This window comes from Xenopus laevis, chromosome 6L, assembly GCF_017654675.1.
Source record: "Xenopus laevis strain J_2021 chromosome 6L, Xenopus_laevis_v10.1, whole genome shotgun sequence".
In the NCBI taxonomy this organism is placed as follows: Eukaryota; Metazoa; Chordata; class Amphibia; order Anura; family Pipidae; genus Xenopus; species Xenopus laevis.
In genome coordinates this window covers 12,056,505-12,084,324 of record NC_054381.1, presented here as the reverse complement: position 1 = coordinate 12,084,324, position 27,820 = coordinate 12,056,505, and the positions used below count along the sequence as shown (strand labels likewise).

Genomic DNA, 27,820 nt, shown 5'->3' with positions numbered 1-27,820 from the left:
GAGTTATACAGGGAACTCTGAGTATCACTCATGTATTATAAGGGATAATGTACCCCCTACTGAAGTCACTGAGGGGTTCTGTGACAAAAGTCTGTAGGATGGGTGCTAATACATGAGCTGTGGACACAAGTGACATCACTAAGCACCCATTACAACTGATGACATCACTAATCCCCATTTATAATAATATATGTTAAAGATTACCGGTGGCTCCTGTGTGTTGTAACAATATAATATTCATATTAAAACAAGTGGCTGCAGTAGGAATGTTAGTTATGGGGGCCGGACGCCGGAGCAGATGTAACTGCGGCTGAGTATGAAGGATTAGAAGGGAATGTTTAAGTAACAGAAGTTTTCAGCACGTGGGTGTAACCAGCCTCCCAGAGAACCGGAATGAAACTACATGACATTGCCATCATGTCTCCCACCGTCCCGGAAATACTGGCAGACAACTCAGGTTTAATGTTGATCTGTTGAGCTGGAATGATGAGCGACAGGTGGAATCCACAGTTCATTCTGCAATGAAACGAATGGAGGGACTCTTTGTTACAACTGGGGGACAAATCAGTGATTTCAGCTGCTTACAGGAAGCCCAATAATAATATGTGTATGGGGGCGAGAGTAATTAACTGCAATCAAACAGATCATTACAGTAAGTGCTTGATACTCACAGGGCCCGGCGTGTCCCGCAGGATTCTTCCCAAACTCTCTCTATCCACATAATGATAAGCTCCCATCTAATCAGTCACCATGAGCAAAGCTGTATTTATACATACAATTACTGGGGAGTCGCATTTTGTTATGTAGGATGAGGTCAGCTCTGCAGTCGATTTGTCCAAAAACAATAAATAAACGCTTTCTACATTACAAAAAGAAGATGGAAATGCTGCATTTTTAAGGGGCAACGGGGTTTTGATAATTTCCAAAATAAAACTCTTACCAGTTTACCAACTTTGATTCTTGCCGCCTGCCCTGACCTTTTGTCTGTCCACAACTGAGATTTTGCCTCTCCCAAGTCTGTACCTTGCGGATTCCTCACCTGACCTAGGGTTGCCACCTTGGAATGTTTGATGCTCCGGACAGCGGGTTGGGAGCAGATTACTCAGGGGAGGACCAGTGACATCAGAGGCAGGGCTGTGACACGGCAGTCTGTGAGTGGCTGAAATGCTCGTCAAATCAGCTGTCAAGGGTTTAGACTTCTAAAATCTGCACAGATATCCAATGTTAAATGTGATTTGTCTGTACCAACACAGAAATCTCTGGGGACCCAAGTCATTTCTAGCAGGGGTCCTTCACTCAGCCCCTCGGCTGGGAAAACATTTGCATATGCAAATTTGGATTTAGATTCAGTTCGGCCAGACAGAAGGATTCGGCTGAAACAGAATCCTGCTGGAAAAGGCTGAATCCTGGCCGAATCCCGAACCAAATCCTGGATTCGGTTTATCCCTAGTGAAACAAAATTGGACTCCCACCACACTGGGCCCCCTGTTCCCCATCATGGCAACATGGTCTGCTCCATCCCTTGTTATGTAACTGATTTGAATTCTCTGATGAGGGACAAATAAGACCCATAACCAGGCCTAGTTTTGCCCTGACTCACACACACTTGCTGGACCCAAACTCCACTCACTTTGCAAGAAGCCCAACTGCTTTTGTTGAAATTTCTAGAAATGCCCCTGAGTTGAAATTTTGGCAAATGGTCAGATTGGTGCAGATCCTAAAATGGTCAGAGATCTGAAAACTCATTCGTTATTTGCTTTCAATATTGGCACCAGATCCCCTTCCCTGGACAGCAGCTTCCAACGTATGTGGAATTCTTTACCATCGACTATATGGAGAATGAGGAACAGCTGCGGCCACGTGAGAGGCATTGCTTCCGCTCCTGGGCTGTCGTATTGATAGAAGCCCTAATTATTCATGATGGGAAAGCTAAGCCGAGTGAGAACGGGGTAGGTTCCTGCTCCTCAGTAGCCTCCCATATCAGCAAGGCATGAAACAAGACCTCTGCATGGTGTGAAAGTCTTCTCCATCATATGACTCAGCATTAATGGCGAAAATAGACAACAGCTGCATCAGTAAATAAATCTTTTTTTCTACACACACACACAAACACACACACATATATATACTGTAGTGATGGGTGAATAAATTCGACTGGCACGAATTAGTGGTGAATTTCCGCATTTCACTGCCGGCAAATAAATTCGCAAATCTCCTGCAAAAATTCTCCGGCAAAAATACACTGGCGTCAAAAATAGTTTGCCCATTTATTGTGCAGTCCCCTAAAGCAGGGATCCCCAAACTTTTCCCCAAAAATTCATGGCGCCATTTCACAAATTTTTCGCCATTTCGAAACGGCGAAAAATTTGTGAAACGGCGCCGGTGTCTTGTCATTTTTTTCGCCAGCGGCAAATCACGGGAATTCGCCACGAATAAATTCGCCCATCACTACCCGTGAGCAAGATTTAGAAGTAAAAGGAGTTGGGGAGCAACACTAGCATGAAAATGGTTCTTGGGCTGCCAAATAAGGGCTGTGATTGGCCATTTGGTAGCCCCTATATGGATTGTCAACCTACATTGAGACTCTGTTTGGCAGTGCACCTGGTTTTTATACAACTAAAACTTGCCTCCAAGTCTTGAATTCAAAAATAAGCAGCTGCTTTGAGGCCACTGGGAGCAACATCCAAGGGGTTGGGGAACAACATGTTCCTCATGAGCCACTGGTTGGGGATCACTGCCCTAAAGTTTGGCCACTGAAAGGCCCTTTGGTTATACAGGAGCTAGACTCTTCCTGGGTCAAAAGTATGACCCCTAGAGTTTAATAGTCCAACAATTAGGTGGCAGTGTATAAAATTATATAATCTGAGTACATGTGACAGTCAGGGGCGATCCGTGGGCTGCTGCCACCTGAGACAGTGACCCTGATGCTGCCCCCCTCTCCCGTTATGCACTTAAAAGTTTATTGTCGGAGTGGGTCAAAAGGGGCTGCATCGCTAGCGCAATGAGTGCAACAATGCTTTCTGCACTAGCAGAGCCAAATTTCCAAATGAAAAACCGGCTCTTAAAGTTACAGGAGGCGGCTTTTCCCCGCCCCTTGTAACTGGCCGCTCACTGCTGCCTGAGGAAAGGTTCTCATCTTGACTCACGGCAGGAGCGGCCCTGGTGCCAGTCCCCTTACCTGAGCTGGCAGGAAGGGTTTGAAGTGGAACCTCGACAGCTCCAGTCTTGCTAGTGATAGGCTTCTCACTTTAATAGATCACTCACCCCTTTAAGTCTGTATATAACCTGCCTAACTGCCAGATGATCCAGAGGAAGGCAAAAAAAACCCAAATTTGAAGCCTCTCCAATTTGCCTCAGAGGTACTGCTTGAATTTGAGTGAAAAAATATAGAGGGATGCTCTGTGTGGTGAGCGTAACACAGTATGCTAAAAACAAGCCCCTCCCACAACCATAAGCCACACCCATTGTTATAAAAAGCCTCACACACCAATACTGGTTTCACCCACTTTAAAGCAAAGTCATTTTGCTATTTCCTTTTTTTTGGTATTTCCACATCTTCACAGCTAATGCCCAGTATGTATAGATTTACGTATGTGACCTGTAGGGAGCCCAACATGAAAATTGTGCAAATGACTTGTCTTGGCTGCCAAACAAAGCTCCTTGCCTGTGTATTGTGTCATAACAACCCCATCATATTCTATATTCTAAGATTATTTCATATGTATCATTCTCTCACTATTCCATAATGTGCTGCTGTTTAATGCCTTCATTTTCTCTTCTTGTTTCCCCTGTTTTCTCTTTTTCTCTATAACCCTCTCTGATGCCTCCACCTTCTTTATCTGTTTAACGCTCCTCTATCTCTTCTCTATCTCTCTCCTTTTATCCTCTATATATTTAACCGAGGGGATTCTATTTCACAGCAATAAAGAAGTGAAGGGATGGCAGTAGTGATGGGCGAATTTCTCCTGTTTCACTTTGCCGAAAAATTTTCGAATTTCCCACAAAATTTGCGAAACTGCGATAAATTCTCAAAAATCGGGAAATCGGAAATTTCACAATAAATAGTGAAATTCAAATGTTTTCATGGAAAAATCGTAAAATTCAAACGTTTTCACGAAAAATAATGCAATTTGAAAATTTTCACTAAAAAAAATGAGCTATTCAATGTTTTCACTAAAAATTCGAGCAATTCGAATGTTTTCACAATAAAATCGAGCAATTCGAACGTTTTCACTGAAATAGAGCAATTCAAACGTTTTCACAAAAAATCTAGCAATTTGAATGTTTTCACTAAAAATTTGAGCAATACGAATGTTTTCACAATAAAATTGAGCAATTCTAAAGTTTTCACTAAAATAGAGCAATTCGAATTTTTTCACAAAAAATCTAGCAATTTGAATGTTTTTCACAAAAAAATCGTGAAATTCTAAGTTTTCACAGAAAAATAGTGAAAATCGGAAATTGACGCTGGCACATTTTCAACTGTGAATTTTCGCAGGAGATTCGCAAATTTATTTGCCGGCGGAAGTTTGCCACAAATTTGTGCCAGGCGGATTTATTCGCCCATCACTAGATGGCAGCCCTGTGTATCCCTCCCCAATTCTAGCACTGCTCAGAGGGGGGGGGGGGAAATTCCTTCCTGACTCCAAGATGCAATGGGACCAGTCCCTGGATCAACTTGTACTATGAGCTATCTCCCATATCCCTGTATTCCCTCACTTGCTAAACACCATCCAACCCCTTCTTATACCTATCTAATGTATCAGCCTGTACCACTGATTCAGGGAGACAATTCCACATCTTCACAGCTCTCACTGTAACAAACCCCTTCCCAATATTTAGGCGGAACCTCTTTTCTTCTAATCGGAATGGGTGACCTTGTGTCAGCTGGAAAGATCTACTGGTAAATAAATCATTAGAGAGATTATTATATGATCCCCTTATATATTTATACATAGTTATCATATCACCCCTTAATGCACATTTCCAGTGGTTCTCAGACTTTAAAATTCAGTTGAATTCCCTCTTTGAGGTCAAATATTTGGCCAGGCCTCCTCCACTCGCCAAACTTGGTTATAGATATGTAAAACGTTGCAGTAGGAGCCATTCAGCCATAGTTATAAGAAAATCTGGGTAGAAACTGAGCCCGCCCCCAGATCTCACAGTAAGAGGCCGTCCAATAGTATCTGAGAGATCATAAAGGCATTACACCCTAAATGACATTTAGGCTGACCCCTAGCCACTACACCAGACCACTCAAGGTATGGCAGAGTTTGGGGGCCACTGCCTTAAGGTGGCCATACACGGGCCGATAAAAGCTGCCGACAGACCGTGTCGGCAGCTTATTGGCCCGTGTATGGGGGCCCCCGACGGGCTTCCCCGATCGAGATCTGGCCGAAAGTCGGCCAGATCTCGATCGGATGGGATTAAAAATCCCGTCGGATCGCGGCCGCATCTGTTCGTTGATGCGGTCCCGCGATCCGACCGCCCGTTTGGCGAACGCTAGGATCCGATCGTTGGGCCCTAGGGCCCACGATCGGATCAGCCCGATATTGCCCACCTCAAGGTGGGCATATCGGAGGGAGATCCGCTCGTTTGGCGACATCGCCAAACGAGCGGATCTATCCGTGTATGGCCACCTTTAGACACTGTTCCCAGTAGCTGAAATTTTGCACATTATTAATAGGGATGAATTGAATTCAAAATTCGGTTCAGGATTCAGCATCAGTCTCAGGATTTGGATTTGGCCTGGCAGATCTGAAACTAAGTGCCTGGCTGAACTGAATCCAAAAAGTCCCATGCCTTTTTCATTGTGCTGTGTGCACTATTCATTTTCCCCCTTCCCACCCCTAATATACATATAATGTTTTATATTTAGCTTGGTATTCGGTCAAATATTTCACAAAGGATTCGGGATTTAACCAAATAGTGGATTCAGTGCATCCCTATTATTTATATACATTGCTCTTAGCACAATGGGTTTTCTCTTTTTAATTAATCCAGAAACATAACTTACTAACGAGTGAGGCACCCCTTATTTGCTGGGTCCAATGCCCGTATCCCTCCCATTGGCTCTCTAGTTCCCAGCTGATCACTCTCTGCACTCTCTTGCTTTCTCAGAATGAAAGGCGAAACAGCTTCCGAGACACATCACCGTGTGAACCTCTGTGTGCGTAACAATAAATATCCGTGTTTAGTGACAGCCCCCCCTGTAATTCCAACCTGTCTATTTTCACTTTTCAACTGTTTCAATAAATTATAAAGCAGCGACGCTCTCTCCTGTCGTATCATGGGACTCAGCAATGTGCTGCTCACCAACAAAGGGACAAACATCCCAATGACTTCAGAATTCGTTTTATTTGTCACCTTTGTGACCGGGCCGCCATATGTTCTTCCCATTCAGCTAATTAAGTGTCGCGCTTATCCAATGAAAAAGGTCATGGGGGAAAGACGCGGCTCTCACAGAGCAACATGTATGTGGGGGATCATTCCAAGCGTGAATCTGAGAAAGATTCATGGGTATGAAGTAAACAGCTGCCACTGAGAAGAATGCACAGTGCTTGTCAACTGTCAGCCAAGTTCTAATTTGGGTTCCTCTGATGTTCCGCTCACTCCAAAGGGCTTTGGGAAAGTACCACTCTCTCACTTCTACCCGTGCACTAGCCAATGTTTCAGAGAGGAGAAGCCATTGAACCCTCAACCCGTTAATTATATTCTTCCTTTAATGTGGTTTCTGGAAATCCTGAGCTATTTCATATGGTTCTCAACCATAAAGCAGGGCAAGACTGCTGTTTTACAATGGGGATTAGAGAGGATCTGTGCAGCCATTGGGACAGAATGTTTTGTTATACAGAGAACTAGAATCTCAGCTGCCATAAAGCAGGACAGGACTGTTGCTTATAGGTTGGGATCAGATAGGATCTGTGCAGCCACTGGGACAGAATGCTCTGTTATACAGATAGCTAGAATCTCAGCTGCCATAAAGCAGGGCAGGACTGCTGCTTACAATGGGGATCAGATAGGATCTGTGCAGCCACTGGGACAGAATGTTCTGTTATACAGATAGCTAGAATCTCAGCTGCCGTAAAGCAGGACAGGGCTGCTGCTTACAATGGGGATCAGCTAGGATCTGTGCAAGCATTCTAGTGTTTGCAAATGTGTGTTACCCTAAAGCTGGCCATAGATGTTGAGATTTTTAAAAGATCAGATCCTCATTGTGAGACCACGATTTTCACGGAACGATCGTACGAATTGACCATCAACTAAAAAGACCAATTTGCCAGGACAACTAAGGGGAGCTGCCTGCTTGGCCCTGCAAACATAGATACATTGCACTGGGACCGACAAAGATTTTTTAACCTGGCCGATCAATTTCCTGACAGATGTCGGCCGAAAAATCGTAAGATGTACGATCTTTCGAATCCCACTAACCGCGCAATAATTTTGAAGGATTGGTCGGACTTCCCTAAAATCGGCAAGAAGAATCGCTGCGTCTATGGGGAGCTTAGAGTAATTTCAGCAGTACTATGAGAGATCTGTGCTGTAACATTTCATGGTATAACAGTGTTGAAAACGGCAATTCTATCTAATAAATCGCTAAAGTTTACTGACCCTATTAACACGGACTCGTTGACCCTGATAAAGAAATTTAGAATTTCCAAAGCCGGTAGAAACCACAATTGTGATTTATGAATAAAGACCCATGAAAACATGAAATGATTTTCTTTTTTTTAGCCTTGAGATGAGATTTAAAGGGTAACTCAGTGACCAGCAAAACATTCATCTCAGGCAGAAGTCACAGCTCAGAGTGACGCAAGGCTCATTATCAGGGGGAAACGAAAGAGTTGCTGCACTTCTCATGTTTCTGTACATTTAGGCAACTGATTTAATATAGAATTCATGTCATGATCATATCACTATCATTTCTGTTCATTTATATTAAAGCGGATTTCAGTATGTTATAGAATTGCTTATTGTAAGCAACTTTTTAATTGCTCTTCATTATTTATTTTTTTATATTTTTTTTAATTATTTGTCTATTTTTGACTCTTTCTCTTCTGACTGTTTTCTCTTTCTTTTTCCTCTAAAAAACAAGTGCTACAAACGTATTGTTATTGCTACTTTTTATTACTCATATTTCTATTCAGGCCTCTCCTATTCATATTCCAGTCTTTTATTCAAATCAGTACATGGTTGCTAGGGGAATTTGGACCCTAACAACCATATTGCTGAAACTGCAAACTGGAGAGCTGCTGAATAAAAAGCTAAAGGTTCATTTAAAGGTAAATTACCTCTTTAAGGTGATACTGGTGCTGGATGGCTCTGGTACCCACTTTTCCAAAAGGAAAGTAAATTCTAAGCTTATCTGTTATTTAAAGGAAATATAAACTTTTAAACAAATTTACTTAAAATTGTTCATAATGCTCTTCTGAGCACTTTTGCACTTTACATTTTTACACTGCTAATATAAAATAAATTTGAATACACAGCACCACCTGATGTTCATCTTGGCAGTAGAAAATTAAGTTCCATAGGAAAGGAAAGTCTTAGGATGTTGCTCAGCTTTGAACTCACAAGAGAAACATCTGCTGTCTTTTCTGTGCTCACTAACTTTATTTTCTGAGCAACATCATAGGACATTCCTTGTTTTCCTTTGTATCCAGTTGACTGAAATGATCAGCAGATGGCACTGTTGTTTCAAACGTATTTAAGCAGAGTAATAATATTATCTGGAAAACTAGAAAAACACGAATGAATGTAAATTGTAAAAGTGCTCAGAAGAGCAACATGGGTAATTTTACATGAACCTATTTTGAAGGCTTACGTTACATTTCCTTTAAGCCAGTTAAGGAAATAAAAAACTTGACTAGGGTTGGAAGAGAGAGTGGGAGATCTGAAAGCTAAAAATAAAGGGGAGGGTAAGGGCAGAGACAGACGCTGCTATTTTGGAAGAATTTGACGCCCAGCGACAAATCGCTTCTTCTTCGGGCGACTAATCTCCCCGAACTGCCGAAATCGCCGGCAGGATGGTACTTGGAGCGCTTCGTTTTCCAAAGTCGCCCGAAGTTGCATCATGGGGAAACTGGAAGGCAGTCCGGCGGGAAGGCAGTTCGGGGAGATAAGTCGCCCGAAGAAGAAACAATTTGTCGCTGGGCGACTAATCTCCCGAAATAGCAACGCGTGTCTCTGACCTAAAGGAGAAAAGTGGGGGATTAAGAAAGAGAAAATCTGGGATTTGGAGCAAAGGTTATAAAAGTACATCATGATTGAATTAATAATATAACAATGTTCTCATTCATATATATATAAAAGTAAATAAAAAGTCAGCACCAAGGGTCTTGCAGTGTGAAAAAAACGAATTGTATTGTTAGTATGTATAACGGATGTAAAACGTAAAACATTTTTAAAAATTTGGATTATTTGGATAAAATGGAATCTATGGGTGAAGGCATTTCTGTAATTGGAGCTTTCTGGATAATGGGTTTCCGGGTAAACGGATCCTATACCTATAATAATAATAAATCAGTAGCTTGTACTTGATCCCAACTAAGATATAATTAATCCTTATTGGAAGCAAAACCAGCCTATTGGGTTTATTTTATGTTTACAAGATTTTCTAGTAGACTTAAAGGGCATGTAAAGTCTAAAATAGAATAAGGCTAGAAATGCTGTATTTTGTATACTAAATATAAACATGAACTTACTGCACCACAAGCCTAATCGAACAAATAATTTATGCTTTTAAAGTTGGCTAAAGGGGGTCACCATCTTGTAACTTTGTTATACATCTTTGCAAGACTAAGACTGTGCACATGCTCAGTGTGGTCTGGGCTGCTTAGGGATCGTCATAAACAAAGCTGCTTGAGTTCTGCATGGCTGGGAAGTAAGGCGGGGGCTCCCCCTGCTGTTCATAAGTATGATTGTTTCCCTGCTCAGCAGTTAGGGACCGTCTGACAATTCCTATCCACAGCAGTAAATGAAGGGAGAATTTCACTGCATACAGTCAGGTTTCTTATAAAAACGGTACACATTTTTTAATTGAAGTATATTGGAGATAGGTTTCTTTTTCATTAAAGAAAGTAAAAATGGGATTTTATTTTTTTGCCTTTACATGCCCTTTAAGGTATGAAGATCCAAATTACAGAAAGATCCGTTATCTGGAAAACCCCAGGTCCCGAGCATTCTGGATAACAAGTCCCATACCTGTATATAAAGTCGTTTTCTGTTTCATATTTTCTTAGTTGAACTGAACATTGATGAAGAAATCAAATTTTTGAGTTTTAGCCCCACTTGAAGGTCCAGCCTTTGGCCAGGGCTCCCCTTAGCTCAGGAAATAAGTAGGAACATATTGGTGTTTGTCATTAAAGGGTTTGGTCACCTTTGAGTTAACTTTTAATATGATGTAGAGAGGGATATTCTGAGACAATTTGCATTTGGTTTTCATTTTTTATTATCAGTGGTTTTTTAGCTTTTTTTTCAGCAGCTCTCCATTTTGCAATTTCAGCAATCTGGTTGCTAGGGTCCGACGTACCCTAGCAACCATGCATTGATTTGAATAAGAGTCTGGACTATGAATAGGAGAGGCCTGAATAGAAAGATGAGTAATAAAAAGTAGCAATAACAATAAATGTGTAGCCTTACAGAGCATTTGTTTTTAAATGGGGTCAGTGACCCCCATGTGAATGTGGGAAAGAGTCAGAAGCAGAAGGCAAAGAATTCAAAGACCATACAAAATAGATAATGAAGATCTTGAGCCCCAGGGCACCACGTTTATTTATCCTGAAATTGCCCATCTCGAGGTGGGCATATCCGGGAGAGATCCGCTCATTTGGCAACATCGCCTAACGAGTGGATCTCTACGTGTATGGCCACCATTAGAATCGGACATTCTATAACATGCTAAACGTTAACATAAAGGTGAACCACCCCTTTAAAGGAACAGTTCACAGTAAAAATAAAAACTGGGTAAATAGATAGGCTGTGCAAAATAAAACATTTTCTAATATAGTTAGTTAGGCAAAAATGTAATGTATAAAGGCTGGAGTGACTGGATGTGTAACATAATGGCCAGAACACTTCTTCCTGCTTTTCAGCTCTCTAACTCTGAGTTAGTCAGTGACTATAAGGGGGGCCACATGTGAGTTTGTAATTGATCCTCAGCATTCAGCTCAGATTCAAAAGCAACAGATATGACCCATGTGGCCCCCCTTCAAGTCTCTGATTGGTTACTGCCTGGTAACCAGGGTAACCAGTCAGTGGAAACCAAGAGAGTTGAAAAGCAGGAAGTAGTGTTATGTTAGACATCCAGTCACTCCAGCCTTTATACATTCATACTAATTATATTTGAAACATTTTTTATTTTGCACAGCCTATCTATTTACCCAGTTTTTATTTTTACACTGAACTGTTCCTTTAAAGGAAAACTATACCCCCCAAACAATGTAGGTCTCTATAAAAAGATATTGCATAAAACAGCTCATATGTAAAATCCTGCTTCATGTAAATAAACCATTTTCATAATAATATACTTTTATAGTAGTATGTGCCATTGGGTAATCCTAAATAGAAAATTGCCATTTTAAAAAATAAAGGCCGCCCCTTGGGATCGTACGATTCACAGTGCACACAAACAAACCAAACAAACTATACTTGTTAGGTCACATGAGCCAATTAACAGACAGAGTTGTGTCCTTTGCTTCCTCACTTCTTCCTGTTACAGTTATAGTTGAAGTATTTCTGGTCAGGTGATCTCTGAGGCAGCACACACACCATCACAAAATGGTGGCTCAAGGCAAGAGATGTAAAAGGGCAATATTTACTTAAGTATATATTCCAGTTTGGAATATATGCCACTTAATATGATATAATTGGGGTTATAGTTTTCCTTTAAGTCATATCTAGATCACCAAATACACCCCAATCTCACCCTGACCTTCAAGATGGACTTCCAGGTGTATCTATCCTCGATTCTCAACCTAACTTACCTTCTTGCTGGCCCCACCTCCTTGCCACTGCCTCACAGTTTGGGAACCATACCATTAAAAGGATGTCATCACCAGTCTGTAGGACAGGGCTCTGCTTCTCAATCACCCATGGATCAGAGTGTTTGTATGACCCACAGTATACCAAAGAGATACACAAACTTTTTATACAAAATCCTGAAAAGAGCATGAAAAGGACAATTCAGGAGCAACAGATTATATCAGTTTATTGGCTGTATGGGCTAGTCCACACGGGGAGATAGCGACGCGTTTGCGGTCGCGGCGACTGTCGCGGCGCTTTGTCGCCGCGACCGCAAACGCGTCGCTATCTCCCCGTGTGGAATAGCCCTATAAAGAGATATCAATATACTATATCAGCCTTTAGGCTACCAACTTGCCCTTCAAAGTGATCTGGCAGCTTATTGGTCCATGTATGGGTCCGTCCTGATGACCTGCTCAACGGATTTCCGAATGAAAACTGAGCAGATATCTATGGGGCAGGTTAGGAACTCTGTTGTGCAAGGATCACATGTGGTGAGATCACTAGGCAACGATCCACTCCTATGGTGATCATGCCCAATGAGCAGGTCTGGATCTCCCAGCTTAAAGGGGAACTATGAAGGGGAAAATTTAATATAAGCTTCAGCATACTGAAATAAGAAACTTTCTAAATACAATCAATTAAATATTCTGCACTGTTTCTGAAATAATGAAGTTTATGTTCACTATTCCTCTCTCAGCATCTGTTTCTCTTCATTCTGTCTTCATGCAGCAGTTGGGTGTCAGATATTCATTGACACAGTGTCGGACTGGCCTGGCGGGATGCCGGGAAAAAACCCGGTGGGCCCGACCCTTAAAGGAGAAATCAACCTGTGGGGAAAAAAAAACCTACCCCCCACCCCAGGTAGACCTCCCTCCTCCCCCCAGGCGAACTTCCCCCCCTCCAGGGGAAATGCCCCATACTCCATTCTTACCCCTCAACGCAGATTCTTCCAGGGAAGTTACACTCGTCAATCTTCCAGTTCCTCTGTAAGCTGACTGGGAGATCGGTATTTCTGCGCATGCACAGTTGGAGCAGTTTGCCGGTTTGCGACAACTGCACATGCGCAAAATGACACGGAAATTGCCGATCTCTCAGTCAGCTTACCGAGGACGCGGAAGATGGACGTGTGGAACTTCGCTGGATGAATCTGGAAGAATAGGGGGGCTTCCTTTTCTAGCAGATGAATTAGAGCTCACTCAAATAACTGATTTCAGTACAAACAAAATCTAAGAAAATAACAGCCTTTACCACAAATCCTGCATGTAGAGAGACATTGGGGCACATTTACCTGGGGTCGAATATCGAGGGTTAATTAACCCTCAATATTCGACCGTCGAAGTAAAATCCTTCGACTTTGAATATCGAAGTCGAAGGATTTTGCGCTATTCCTACGATCGAAGGATATTCCTTCGATCAGGAAATTGTTAGGAAGCCTATGGGGACCTTCCCCATAGGCTAACATTGGCCTCGGTAGGTTTGAGGTGGCGAACTAGGGGGTCGAACAATTTTTTAAAGAGACAGGACTATTGAATGGTCGAATAGTCGAACGACTTTTAGTTCGAATCGTTCGATTCGAAGTCAAAGGTCGTAGTCGAAGGTCGAAGTAGCCCATTCAATGGTCGAAGTAGCCATATTCGAAATTCAAACTTTTTTTCCTCTATTCCTTCACTCGAACTAAGTAAATGGGCCCCATGATGTCTGGTGATTTAATAGAGTGAGCTCTAATACATCTTCTAGGCAAAAGGAGCCCCCCTATAAGATATAATGGATCTAACTGTCAATGACTATCTGACACCCAACTGCTGCATGAAGACAGAATGAAGAGAAACAGATGAGTAATAGTGAAGATAAACTTGATTATTCCAGAAATGGTACCGAATTTTTCATTGATTGTATTTAGAAAGTTTCTTATTTCAGTATGCTGAAGCTGATATTAAATTTTCATTTACGTGATATTTCCCCTTTAATGCAGAATTCAGCAATTCTATTTTAGAGAAGTGAAAATGGTTCCAGCGCAACCCTTTCCAGTATTTTGTTGAAATAATAAATTTCTGGACCGTTACCCTTCAGGCCAAGAACGTTGTCTTAATGAAATAATAATAATAATAATAATGTCTAATGAAAATCAGCCCCATAGGCCGACATGACAATCCAATGACGGCACATTCCTCTTGGCTTCCCGAGAGACGTCTCGCTCGTTATTCAGTACTCATTAATTGACCCCTTTTTAAAAGCTTTATTTGCATTACTCATGCCAAGCAATTACATGTTCAGTTGGTAATAAACAATTCAAATATTTCGAAACAATTTTCAGCAGCAAGATCCAACAGTTCTCATTATTGTTTTTTTCATTTTTCATTTAACGTTATTCGAGCGTTTAGAACGGCGGATCGTTCCGCGAGGATCCACCCCCCTCCCCTTCCATGGAAAAAAAGGAGAAACATTATTTTCTTATGTAAAAAAAAATATCAAATATAAATTTATGAAAGACCATTCAAGACATATACAGTAAGTGTATACTTTTTGCTACAGCAGCTTGTGATATTTGGATTTAATTTAGAATGCAAGGTCGCTGTTTACCTTTACTAAACACACTAGTATAAGACCATAAATGAATGTATACAGTCAGGCGTTTGCGTCAACCTTACACGTCAGCTTACACATTCACAGCCCATCCCCCACTGGGAAGAACTGGCTCCCGGTAGTCCAGCGGGGAAAAGTACTTTCGACTTCACTTTTTTTTTACTCGCCATTAAATTTAATATGGAGGCTGGCAGAACTGTTGTGCACTTTACATCATATAATTCTGTAAACAATATCGGAAAGCATTTCAAAACAATGATTATACAAACGATTCCTTATCCCTATCGGCATATATTTTACAATCTGTGAAATCATCGTTTGTGGAGTCTTCCAATTTTAAAGGGCTATTGTCACTGGCCGCCCTGGTGACACTGTCATAGGAAGGGGGGAAAGAAGTAGAGGATAAGGATTCTACTTTATCCAGCTGCTGCCCGTAATTCTCACTCATCATGTAAGCAATGAGGCCCTCTTTTTCCGGGGCCTCTTCATCAATGATGTTGACATCACATGACTTGTGACGATATAGGAATGAGGCCTGTTTCATGGAACGATACAGCAAGTGCCTCCTGTAGGCTCTTTGGATCACGCAAGCAGACACCTCCTCCTGTTTCCGCTTTATAGTGGTGGTGATGGGTTCGTAAGAAATTTTTGATGGGTTGGCGGCCATGAATTTCTCCTCCATTTGGATTTTAAGAGCATCCATCTCACCTGATTCCCCAAGAACCCTTTTGGTAAAAGCAAACAGTATATCCAAGCAATGGATCCTATCTCCACTGACCATGGGAAGATCCATCCCAATAAGTTTAATCCTATTTGGCTTGGCTATGCGCAGCGGCTCAGAAAGGGTATCCGCAAAGTTGGAAAGGACGGAGTAAGAAATGAATTGCGTGGCTTCCGGGTCAAACTTTTCCCAGACCTCATAAAACATCTCAAAGTCATCTTCACTCAATGGTTCTGAACTTTCTTCAGTCGCGACGCTGAAGTTTTCCAGGATAATAGCAATGTACATATTTACAACTATTAGAAACGATATGATAATGTAACTGACAAAAAAGCAAATCCCCACAGAGGGGTTTCCACAATTCCCGACAACAGGGCTACCAGGGTTGGCAATATTCGGCTCACAATCAGGTGGTCCACTATTCAATATGGGGTTTAGAAGGCCATCCCAACCAGCAGAGGTGGTGATCTGAAACAAGCAGATCATGCTGTTTCCAAAGGTTTGAAAGTTAAACATATCATCGATCCCCCCTTCCATCTTCACGTAGGCAAAGTTAGACATCCCAAAAATGGCATAGATGAACATGACAAGAAAGAGTAAGAGGCCAATATTAAAGAGGGCAGGAAGTGACATCATTAAGGCAAACAGAAGGGTTCTTATTCCCTTGGCTCCTCTAATAAGTCTCAGTACACGACCAATCCGCGCCAAACGTATTACTCTGAACAGTGTCGGTGATACAAAATATTTTTCAATAATATCCGAAAGTACGATCCCTGGGGAAGAGAAAAAAAAGCTGTGATAGAACTCATATACATATAAAGTGCTCTAACAAATTAGCAATAAATAATACACAAGAGCCATGAATATACTGTAATGTATATCTTTAGAAAACCTAGTTAGTGATGTCATCAGTTCTAATCAATTCTTAGTGATGTAATCACATGACTCCCAGAAACGTGTATATTGTAACAAATGGTGTACCCGCTGATATATAAAGATATTAGAAGTCACCTTGGAGTTCCATGACCTATATAAAAACACTTGACTTTTGGCTGCCTGTCTTTATATGGTCATGGAACACTTAGAGGCCCATTTATCAAAGGTCGAATTTGAATTCATGTGAGTTTTTTTTAACTCTAATAAATTCAAATAAACTTGAAATTTGATTGGGAGGTTATTTAAGAAAAAAATTGAATATCTAAAACTCGAACGAATATTTCCGACCCGAAAACTCGAATCGAATTCGAAATGAATTTGACTAAAATCGAATGTCAGGAAGACTAATAAACCTCTTCAAAAGGGTCACTGGATCTCTCCCATTGACTTATACATGAACTCGAATTATTCGCAGGGTATAAGTTTGATGAATCAACTATTTGACCCTCAAAAAATCTGCCCCGTAGTGACTGCGAATATCCTTATATTTTACAATAGGGGTACATTATATATTTTTAAGCTGCTGCAACTTCAAAATATATTGTTTTGGACTTTTGGCTAGTTTCTCAAGGTTCTCAAGGGTTAACAGTTGTAATTTAAAATGTTAACTGTTCTCAAGTTATTCTTATAAGAAGTAAACGTAGAAGCACTAAGAACCACGCTATGAGGCTTAATACAGAAGTAAAGAATTTAATAGGAATGAAGAGAAAGGCATTTAGACACTATAATAAACGTTGTAAAACAGTATTCCAGAAGGCAAAGATAGAAAATGAGGAGCTCATTGCGGCAGACGCTAAGACTAGCGCCAAAAAGTTTTATATATTACTATATTACAGATAATGAAAATCTGAACCCTGGGATTCAGGGATTTGTTCCAACCCTGAAAGCAGGATTCGGTGTATCACTAGTAATAAACTGGGGGTGTCAATATGGCACCCCCCAGAGTATTAACTCATCATCCTTTTTCTCCCAGGAGCACAGACAAGCAAAAGGGGACAGAGGGCTTGCTCAAACAAAATGGGTAACATGATAGTATACTTAAACACTAATTTACTTACCAACAATCGAAAGTATAACCACCACAAAGTCAAAGATATTCCAGCCGATGGTGAAGAAGTAGTACCTGAGAGCAAGGATCTTGAGGATACATTCGCCGGAGAAGATAACCACGAACGCCAGGTTGATTTTGTACAGTAGAGTCTCAATCTCTTTGCTTTGATCATCTGTCTCCACCATCATAGTGACCATGTTAAGGCAAATCATGATCATGATGATGATGTCAAACACTTGCTTTGTCACAAAGTCAAACACAAGGCCTTGGAATTTGTTCTGCAAAACAATGCAAGGAGTTAAATATAAATCATAAGGCTTGTTTCTGGGAAACAAATGTGCAATAACCAGACAAGTCAAAGGGAAACACTTAAAAAAATATGACAACATTTGAGGGACACAGAGCCCTCTCCATCTACCATTGCTGCCTATTCCTTAATGCAGCTTGCGAGCCCCCATGACCTAAGTGCCTAAAACACAAGTTCCCTGGTCTGTTGGGTCCCTGGACTTGGCGAGCACAACTATCACTGCTTTATTGGAGAGCATGTAACATCTCTTGCAAACAGCTCCCTTCATGGGTGCAACCTGAGGGAATGTTCACATATCAACTCCGTGCAGAAACAGCCCTTGACTGCAGTGATAACACACTCAACAAGGTGCATGCATATAGGCTCATTCAGGTAAACTGTGTCCATAGTAGTTCTATAATCTTATTCACCTTGTTTCCTTACACCAAGAATTTTTATTCTATGTTTTGGGTTCATAAATGGGCCACCAATTTGTTGAGGATGGATAAACATGCTCCTAGGGGCGTCTCTTCAATAACAGTATTTAGTGACACTCAAACATTCCTATAACAGAAAAGCAAGAGTGTCACTTGTAATGACGCACTACTGTAGAGAGGGAGGCCCTCCTCTGTAGGCCATGCTGGGCTGGGATTGATGGATCCTTCCGCAAGATAAAGAACAAAGGTAAAGAGTACTGCAGCCAGCTGAAGGATCTTGCCAGCCCAAGCCCAAAATTGTGGAAGACAGAAGTTTAGGGAAGATGAGCATCATTGGAATGGGGGTGGCCCAGATGCAGTTTACATAAACTATAACGGAGCTTTATCAAAGCATTTATTTAGTATCACATACTCCTCCTTTTAAAGGGGTACTTCATCTTTAAGTTTGTTATAGAATTGACAATTCTAAGCAACTTTTCAATTGGTTTTAATTATTTATTTTTTATCGTTTCTTCGGACTCTTTCCAGCTTTCAAATGGGCGTTGCTGGCCCCATCTAAAAACATCCTGTAAGGCTACAAATGTATAGTTATTGCTAATTTTTTTTTCTCGTCTTTCTATTCAGGCCTCTCCTATTCATATTCCAGTCTCTTATTCTAATCAGTGTATGGTTACTAGGGTAATTTGGACCCTAGCGACCAGATTGCTTAAAATTCAAATAGAAGAGCAGTTGAATAAAGAGCGAAATAACTCAAACACCTTAAATAATAAAAAATTAAAACCAACTCAAATTGTCGCAGAATATCACTCTCTATATCATACTAAAAGTTAATTCGAAGGTGAACAACCCCTTTAAGGACTAACTACTTCTTGATTTCTCCTTATTAAAGGGAAGGATCCCATGGCCCATAAATGGAAATGGTCAGGGTTAGTGATGGGTGAATCTCTCCCGTTTCGATTCGCTGAAAAATCTGCGAATTTCCTGCAAAATTCGAGAAACGGCAAAAAATTTGCGAAAAATTGTGAAATCAGAAAGTTCACGAAAAAATTGTGAAATTCAAACATTTTCACGAAAAAATCTGGAAATTTGAACATTTTCACAAAAAAATTGAGCGATTCGAACGTTTTCAATATAAAATCGAGCAATTCGAGCCTTTTCACGAAAAAATCGAGCAATTGACGCTGGCGAATTTTCACCGGGAGATTTGCGAATTTATTTGCCAGTGGCGAAACATGGGAATTTGCCGTGAATTCGTGCCAGGAGAATTTATTCGCCCATCACTAGTCAGGGTATACCAGTGTAATATGAAGAGTATGCTACTGAATCACTTTATGAAATTAGTACCATTTACATTGTTACCATTACATTACTAGTCAACAATAGCCAACGTCTACCCAGTCAACCTCTGCCTTCTCAAAGTGGCTGGTTGAAGGCCATATACAGGTCTCGCACACCAGCTATGTTACTAAACTAACTAACCATCAGAAGGAAAATAAAATGGGCATGAATACTGTTCCACTCCTTACCAGTGGCCTGGGGATAGGTTTCTGAGGTTTTTTAGATCCCAACTTCTTCATTGCGTTGTAGTATTTTTTTTGTTCCTCTGTCATAAAAATGTCCTGCCCACCAAAGTAAAGAGACAAGACAAAAAACATTATTCTTGTTGCAAAGAACAATAACTAAAAATAGACCATTTTTAAAATTAAAGGCAAATTAAAGGCATAGGAAAAAGAATGTTAGCATTCAAATTCAAGGCATTCAAGTTCCCATATGAGGTCCATCATTTGCTCCATAATGACTCATAATAAAGGTTACAGATATAAGTAGGAGCATTTGTGAATCAGTCATCAGTGAATCAGTCCAATAAACATCTAAGGCAGCAACTAACACAAAATCTTACCTTAACTGACCTGGTTTTTGGTAGTATATAGGAAAGCAAATAAGCATTATTCCTAGGTTTTACCCAAAGTGGCCTTCTAGATGCCCACAACCACTGCTCTTTACCCACAAAAGGGCTAGCCTTACAGTCCCCTTCTCCTCTTTATATATAAATATATATTATATTTCATTTGGAAAGAACCAAATTCCAAACCATGGTTGAATTTTATTCAAGCTGTCTAAGAAACAGTAGGGCTAGATTGCTGCAGCAGGGAAATATGGCAACAGTAGTACAAAATAGCAACAGTAGGGGAAAATGGCAACCGTGGTGACAGTAGGGAGGGATGACAACAGTAGGACAAGATAGCAACAAGAGGAGACAGTAGGCAATGGTAAGAGAAGATGGTAACAGTAGGGAAATATGGCAAATGTAGGACAAGTTTTTATCAAGATTAAACAATTTGTATCCATTCAGTATCTACTGAATAAACACAGTTCAGCAAGATATGAACTGCTCTATACAAACTCAACACAATTAGCCTAATTGCTGACTGTAGCCTTGTTCATAAGTAGGACAGAAGGAAACACTGCCAGACACAAATGATGATGCCATGGTCCATGACCTTAAGCAAGGCCTAAGCACCAAAAGGTCTCCATGAGTTATCATAAATCAATGGATGGAATTTAGAAGATGCACCCTCTTGGTGGAGTACAGGATCGCTCAGTAAGAGACAGAAACATTCAAGTCACAAGTTGACCAGCTAATCTTCTGTGTACTTCTGTCTACCGATTGCTTAATATATAATCAACTATTTAATGCCATGCCATTGACCTTGGTTCCATTCCAATCAAAAGACTCAGAGGTGGAGGTGAGATAAAAGGGGAAGAGTGTCTAAATTGCTGCTTTGCAATGGGAAGGAAGTCTGTTATGGGGATCCTGGCAGTTGCATTCAGTTAAGTGGGCTTAGGTGACAGTTTGGACGTCCTTGATTTATGTCATTAGCCCCCCTGCATCGACTGAACACAACAGAGATATTGATCACTGCACATACTGCAGCGCAGATACTTATCTTCTTCTTCTGTTGGTTAAAATTGTCAATGATGACACCAATGAAAAGGTTCAAGGTGAAGAAAGATCCGAAGATGATGAAGATCACGAAATACAGATACATGTACTTATTTATTTCATAAATCGGCTGCTGTTCAATCTGAGTAAAGGAAGAGGGAGAAAGAAATAGGATTAATCACAATTATTTTGAAATCGCTATATTTCCAGGTCCTCTGTGTTACAGTCAGGTTGCATCAATGGCATTCTGATAGTCATGCAATTTGCAGTCTACTTATTGGTCTCATTCATCCTCCCACCTACTTCCCGCCTTCACCCGTGTTGTCCCTCCCTGATTCCGCCCACCAGTGGCGTAACTAGATATTACTGGGCCCCACAGCAAATTTATTTTCAGGCCCCCAAAATGTTTAGAGGTTGACTTGTTTCTCCAATATTTAATGAAATTGTATATGAATTAGGGCCTCGTGGGGCCCCTATACCTCCTGGGCCCCCCTGCAGCCGCAGGGTCTGCTTCCTCTATAGTTACGCCCCTGCCGCCCACCAACCCTACTTTTAGATTATAGAGCTTATTTCATATGAAGGTCAGGTGCAAAAGCAAAATCAGGAGCAAAGTGCTATATATTTTACCCAGAATGCACACTAGGCACCCCACTAGGAGTTGTCTATGTAGCTGACAGCCACAAATATTTACTCTCCCAAAAAAGGGCACAGTCTGCAGGAGGGGAAGGTACCCGGGAGTTTCCTGGCATTGCACATTGCTTAGAAGGATCAAGGAGGGGCACCATGAGTTGCACGGTGAGTTCCATTCTACATCAACGAGAGGAAGAAAATGCAAACACTGAACTCAAACCATCTTCAGTGCATTGCCTCTGCCTATGATATTTAGAGGGATAACCAAGTTTGCAATGCAAAATTTAAATAAATCTGGCCCCAAGTCTTTATATGAATGAGAAATACTGTACATCTGGGCCAGTTATAATGGGTTAAAGCTGGCCAATAAAATCCTTTAATATGATTTAGCTCCTCTTTAAACCCCAATGCGATGGTCTCTGCAGATTATTGCAGATTATTATATATCATCTGGGTGATAGGATCCTCATGTCAGTAAGCGGAATACATAAAGTCCTTGGCTGAGTTGGAAAACTACACGTAATTATAAGGGACCGCCAAGTGAGACTGAACGAGGCAGAAAATGTTTCTGATCTGATGTGAATGTGTGGAGTCTGACTGTGCACAGCACTAGTGATGGGCGAATAAATTAGCCTGGCGCGAATTTGCGGTGAATTTACGCATTTTGCCGCCTGTGAATAAATCTCACATGAAAATTCACCAGCGAAAAATTCGAGGGTCTCAAAAAATTTTGGACGCATGGGTGTCAATTTTCCAGTTTCACAAATTTTTCACCATTTTTCAGCAAAACAGGAGAAATTCACCCATCACTACCCAGCACCTTGCAAAGTCTATAAATCCAGAATAAGATGCAGAGTCGAGGGGTGCAGGTCAGACATGTCCTTATCTCTTTATAGGTGCAAAGTCCAAAAACATGGCACACTGCACCCATTTTTTCACCCTGCTTTCCATGTCACAAATGACTCTTAGCATATTTCTGGCTGCTTTTATCCTTTGCACTGCTGGTTCTGCCTCCAGGACCCATGCAGCAGAAGCCAGCTTATGGGTGTAGGAAGACTGACTCCCAGACAACAGAGATACTGCTTTAAAGGGATACTGTCATGGGAAAAGGAAAAGGAAAACTATACCCCCAAAATGAACACTTAAGCAACAGATAGTTCATATCATATTAAGTGGCATATTAAAGAATCTTACCAAACTGGAATATATATATTTAAGTAAATATTGCCCTTTTACATCTCTTGCCTTGAGCCACCATTTTGTGATGGTCTGTGTGCTGCCTCAGAGATCACCTGACCAGAAATACTGCAGCTCTAACTGTAACAGGAAGAGATCACATGACCATAATACTGCAGCTCTAACTGTAACAGGAGGAAGTGTGGGAGCAAAAGACACAACTCTGTCTGTTAATTGGCTCATGTGACCTAACAAGTATGGTTTGTTGGTATGTTTGTGAGTACAGTGAATCATATGATCCCAGGGGGCGGGCCTTATTTTTTAAAATGGCAATTTTCTATTTATGATTACCCAATGGCACATACTACTAGAAAAGTATATTATTATGAAAATGGTTTATTTACATGAAATGGTTTATTTACATGAAGCAGCTCATATTTACATATGAGCTGTTTTATGCAATATCTTTCTATAGAGACCTACATTGTTTGGGGGGTATAGTTTTCCTTTAATAGTGCTGCTCCAGCAGAATTCTGCACTGAAATCCATTTCTCAAAAGAGCAAACATTTTTTATATTTAATTTTGAAATTTGACATGGGACTAGAGAGACATACTGTCAGTTTCCCAGGTGCCTCCAGTCATGTGACTTGTGCTCTGATAAACTTCAGACTTTTGATAGCACCCCCCTCCCTCCTGCCCACAGCAGCCTAACAACAGAACAATGGGAAGGTAACCAGTAGCAGCTCCCTGGTTGATCTAAGGGAGGTGGCAGAGGAGGATATTAGTCGCCCAGCTATGAAACTTCGGACGACTTCGGAAATACAAAGCGATTTGTATGCCATCTCACCGGTGATTCATATTCTTGCCAGCAGGAAGGCATTTGGGGAGATTAGTCACCTGAAGTAGAGAAGATTTGTTGCTGAGTGACTAATCTCCCCATCTGCCACCACGCTAAGAACAGCACTCAATGGTAAAATCCAGGTCCCACTGAGACACATTCAGTTACATTGAGTAGGAGAAACAACAGTCTGCCGGAAAGCAGTTCCATCCTAAAGTGCTGGCTCTTTCTGAAAGCACATGACCAGGCAAAATGACCTGAGATGCACCTACACACCAATATTACAACTAAATACACTTGCTGGTTCAGGAATGACATTTTATATTGTAGAGTGAATTATTTACAGTGTAAACAGTGTCATTTAGAAATAAAAACTACACCTTAAAAATCATGACAGAATCCCTGTAAAATTAACTTCATAATATTGAAAATATGGATATTGCAAATGCACATTTCCTTTTATTCATGTTTCACCAAAGAAAGTATAATATTCAGGTATGGGATCCATTAACTGGAAACTTGTTATCCAGAAATCTCCGAATGACGGGATAGCTATCTCCTACAGACTCCATTTTATCCAAATAATCCAAATTTTTAAAAAAATCTCTTTGTAATAATAAAACAGTCGCTTGTACTTGATCCCAACTAAGATATAATTAATCCTTATTGGAAGCAAAACCAGCCTATTGGGTTTATTTTATGTTTACATGATTTTCAAGTAGACTTAAGGTGTAAAGAGATAAATTATGGAAAGACCCATTATCCGGAAAATCTTAGGTCCCAAGAATTCTGGATAATGGGTCCCATACCTGTAGTGTAAGAGAACAGAAATCGGCCACTAACCTCCCGTGAGTCGACAGCGGCGTACATTATATCCATCCATCCTTTAAACGTTGCCTGCAAAGACAATATTGTGTTTAATGAGTTCAGAATGGAATCAGGGCATTGTTTCTCACTTCTTTTTATTTCAAGAATTATTTAGGTTCCAGCAGGAATGCTGTGCAATTAACCCGCTCCACTAATGAGTCCCGTCTGACCCCGTCACATGGAATCTGCCATTAACATCAAATCCCTAATTAACATGTAAAGATTTCATGTGCGATGGTGGTCAGGCCTGGGATGGTGAGCTGTGATTTTTACAATGCTTTCTGTTGTGCTCTCAAGAAGAAACAGCTGTGCCTCGCTCCACGCGGGGAACACAAACAGAACAATAAAGGAGTCAGATATTGAAAAGCAGTTGACTCAAAGCCCAAGGAACATGGCCGTGTCTGCAGATGACATATTGCAGCAATTAGCACTTTCTGGTTTGGAGTCAATTCTGCAGAACTGTCAGTGATGGGAAGCAGCAGCCACAATACAACACTGATCACCCACAATGAATGGAGTATCGTGTTGCCCGACATTTAGGTACCCAAAAACCTGACAATTTTGGACTCAACCTGAGACACACTCAGGTCCACCTGGAACTCAACTCATCATTTTAGGTCCCACTGAAATAGGATCAATAAATATTAATAACAAAGAAGATATTCAATTGCACAGTCAAGGCTGGAACTTGGGGTATAAAGAAGGGACATATGTACTGAATGCAATTAGGGAGGCACAACTGGAGTGATAGTGATCTTAAATGGGTGGTTTACCTTTAAGTTAACTTTTAATATGTTATAGAATGATAAATTCCAAGAAACCTTTCAATTGGTCTTCATTATTATTATTATTATTATTTCCAAAGTTTTATTTAACTATTTGCCTTTTTCACCCACAATGAATGGAGTATCATGTTGCCCGACATTTAAGTACCCAAAAACCAGACAATTTTGGACTCAACCTGAGACACACTCAGGTCCACCTGGAACTCAACCCATCATTTTAGGTCCCACTGAAATAGGATCAAGAAATATTAATAACAAAGAAGATATTCAATTGCACAGTCAAGGCTGGAACTTGGGGTATAAAGAAGGGACATATGCACTGGATAAAATTAGGCAGGCACAACTGGAGTGATAGTGATCTTAAATGGGTGGTTTACCTTTAAGTTAACTTGTAATATGTTATAGAATGATAAATTCCAAGAAACCTTTCAATTGGTCTTCATTATTATTATTATTTCCAAAGTTTTATTTAATTATTTGCCTTTTTCTTCTTAATATTTCCAGCTTTTGAAAGGGGGTCACTGACCCCATATAAAAACAAATGCTCTGTAAGGCTACAAATGTGTTGTTATTGCTACTTTTTATTCAGGCCTCTCCTATTCATATTCCAGTCTCTTATTCATACCAATTTATGGTTCTTAGGGTAATTTGGACCCTAGCAACCAGATTGCTGAACTTGCAAACTGGAGAGCTGCTGAATAAAAAGCCAAGTATCTCAAAAACCGCAAATAATAAAAAATGAAAACCAATTGCAAATTGTCTCAGAATATCACTCTCTATATCATACTAAAAGTTGACTCAAAGGTGAAAGATGTATTAGAGCTCACTCTATTAAAATCACCAGACATCATGTCTCTCTACATGCAGAATTTGTGCAAAAGGCAGTTATTTTGTTAGATTTGTTTGTACTGGAATCAGTTATTTGAGTGAGCTCTAATATATCTGCTAGGAAAGGAGCCCCCCTATAAGATATATTGGATCTAACTGTCAATGAATATCTGACACCCAACTGCTGCATGAAGAGAGAATGAAGAGAAACAGATGCTGAGAGAGGGATAGTGAACATAAACTTGATTATTTCAGAAACAATGCAGAATATTTAATTGATTGTATTTAGAAAGTTCATTATTTCAGTATGATGAAGCTTATATTTAAATGTTAATATTATTTTTTCATGTTCGTGATAGTTCCCCTTTAATTTACAAAATATGGTGCATATGCAAAGGAGTGCCGTACTTGTGGGTCTCACAGATGCAGACTGGCTCCCCACCACTCTTACTTACCTCCCTCCTCAATAAAAATGTACAAGCTACGCACATGAGGGCTTGAGGCTCCAGCATGTGGAAGACCCCACGGCAAAGGCGGGGACCCCTGAAGTGGACCCCCCAGTCGGATGCTGCTACCCTATGGCACTAGGTGGAGAGTGCATCCACAGTAATACCTTTTCCTCTTGAAATAAGTACTGCTGAATTTACCCATCAAATAACTAGATTTCCAGTGTTGCCCCAAGGATTCCTTTCTAGTCAGTCTTTGTTATGCCCCTAGACATCCTGTTTGTTTTCCCGAATTCACCAAGCCTTTTCCAATCATCCTAGCTTTCTCTGTTATTAACCCGAATCTACTGCCCACCCCAAGAATCAGAAATGAACACGGCACGGAGTGGTCGGATAGTTGAAACACTCAATGGCAAAAGCCCTTGTTTGCTCATCAGCTGGAGCCCAGAACTCTTAAATCCCACAATATGTTATATTCTGCCATTCTGTAGAACTATATTTCTAATCACCAATGATTCTTTTCCCCAGAAAGCTCCTTTTTATGATTGAGTGCCGCATAAATAGAAGTGTGCTTGGAATGCTTAATGCAATTCCACCTACGGTTCCTAACTGAATTGAAAGGAAATTAAACTTTGTGACTGGTTTAATCATTTTCAGGTTATAATAGAGGAAGAAATTAGAGACAGAACAAAGAAACAGTGTTTTGATTTTATAGTTTTTCTCTGCTCTCTGCTTAGAGTGTGTGATAATAGATTGAGCTCCTTTATGTGATATTAATTAATACAAAGGAGCAGGTTGTGCATTGAACAACACTGAACAAAATACTCCACAATCAGACCATAAAGTAAGAATGGACTCCTAGCAGCTGACAAATGGAACACGCTTAAAGGGCAAATAAAGCTAACACTATATATATACTATATACAGGGCAGCCATCAGGGGGGGGACAGGGGGGAGAGTTGTAGGGGGCCCGAGGGTAAGGGGGGCCACACTTACTTGATTAGCCGGGCCCCCCATCTTTCTGAGAGATGCTGACTTTGGGAAGGCATGGACTTTTAAGGGGCCCTGGCCACTAATTTTCTTATATTTTTTAATGGGGGAGCCCTGGCCACAAATGTTTTTTTATGGGGTTCCCTGACTACCAATATCTTTTTATTTTTTTATTAACATGTGGGAACCCTAGCCACCAATATTTTTTTTGTTTTTTTACTGTGTGGTGGGGAGGGCGGACCTGTAGGTTAGGCTTGTGGTGGGCGCAGCCCAGGGG

At 40.8% G+C, this 27,820-nt stretch overlaps 1 protein-coding gene across 4 annotated transcripts in view; it reads right to left on the bottom strand.

Annotated features, from left to right (window-relative positions):
- Positions 1-14,248: 14,248 nt before the first annotated feature.
- LOC108718723 (sodium channel protein type 5 subunit alpha) overlaps positions 14,249-27,820 on the bottom strand; it is a 220,458-nt gene continuing 206,886 nt past the window's right edge. For all 4 annotated transcript variants that reach the window (XM_041565779.1, XM_041565781.1, XM_041565780.1 and 1 more), the window contains 5 exons: positions 24,471-24,524; positions 20,987-21,124; positions 19,565-19,669; positions 17,323-17,593; positions 14,249-16,101 (listed from right to left, as the gene is read on the bottom strand). In XM_041565779.1, coding sequence (XP_041421713.1) covers positions 14,867-16,101; positions 17,323-17,593; positions 19,565-19,669; positions 20,987-21,124; positions 24,471-24,524 — 1,803 coding nt within the window. In that variant the 3' untranslated portion in view covers positions 14,249-14,866. The remainder of the gene's footprint in view (positions 16,102-17,322; positions 17,594-19,564; positions 19,670-20,986; positions 21,125-24,470; positions 24,525-27,820) is intronic.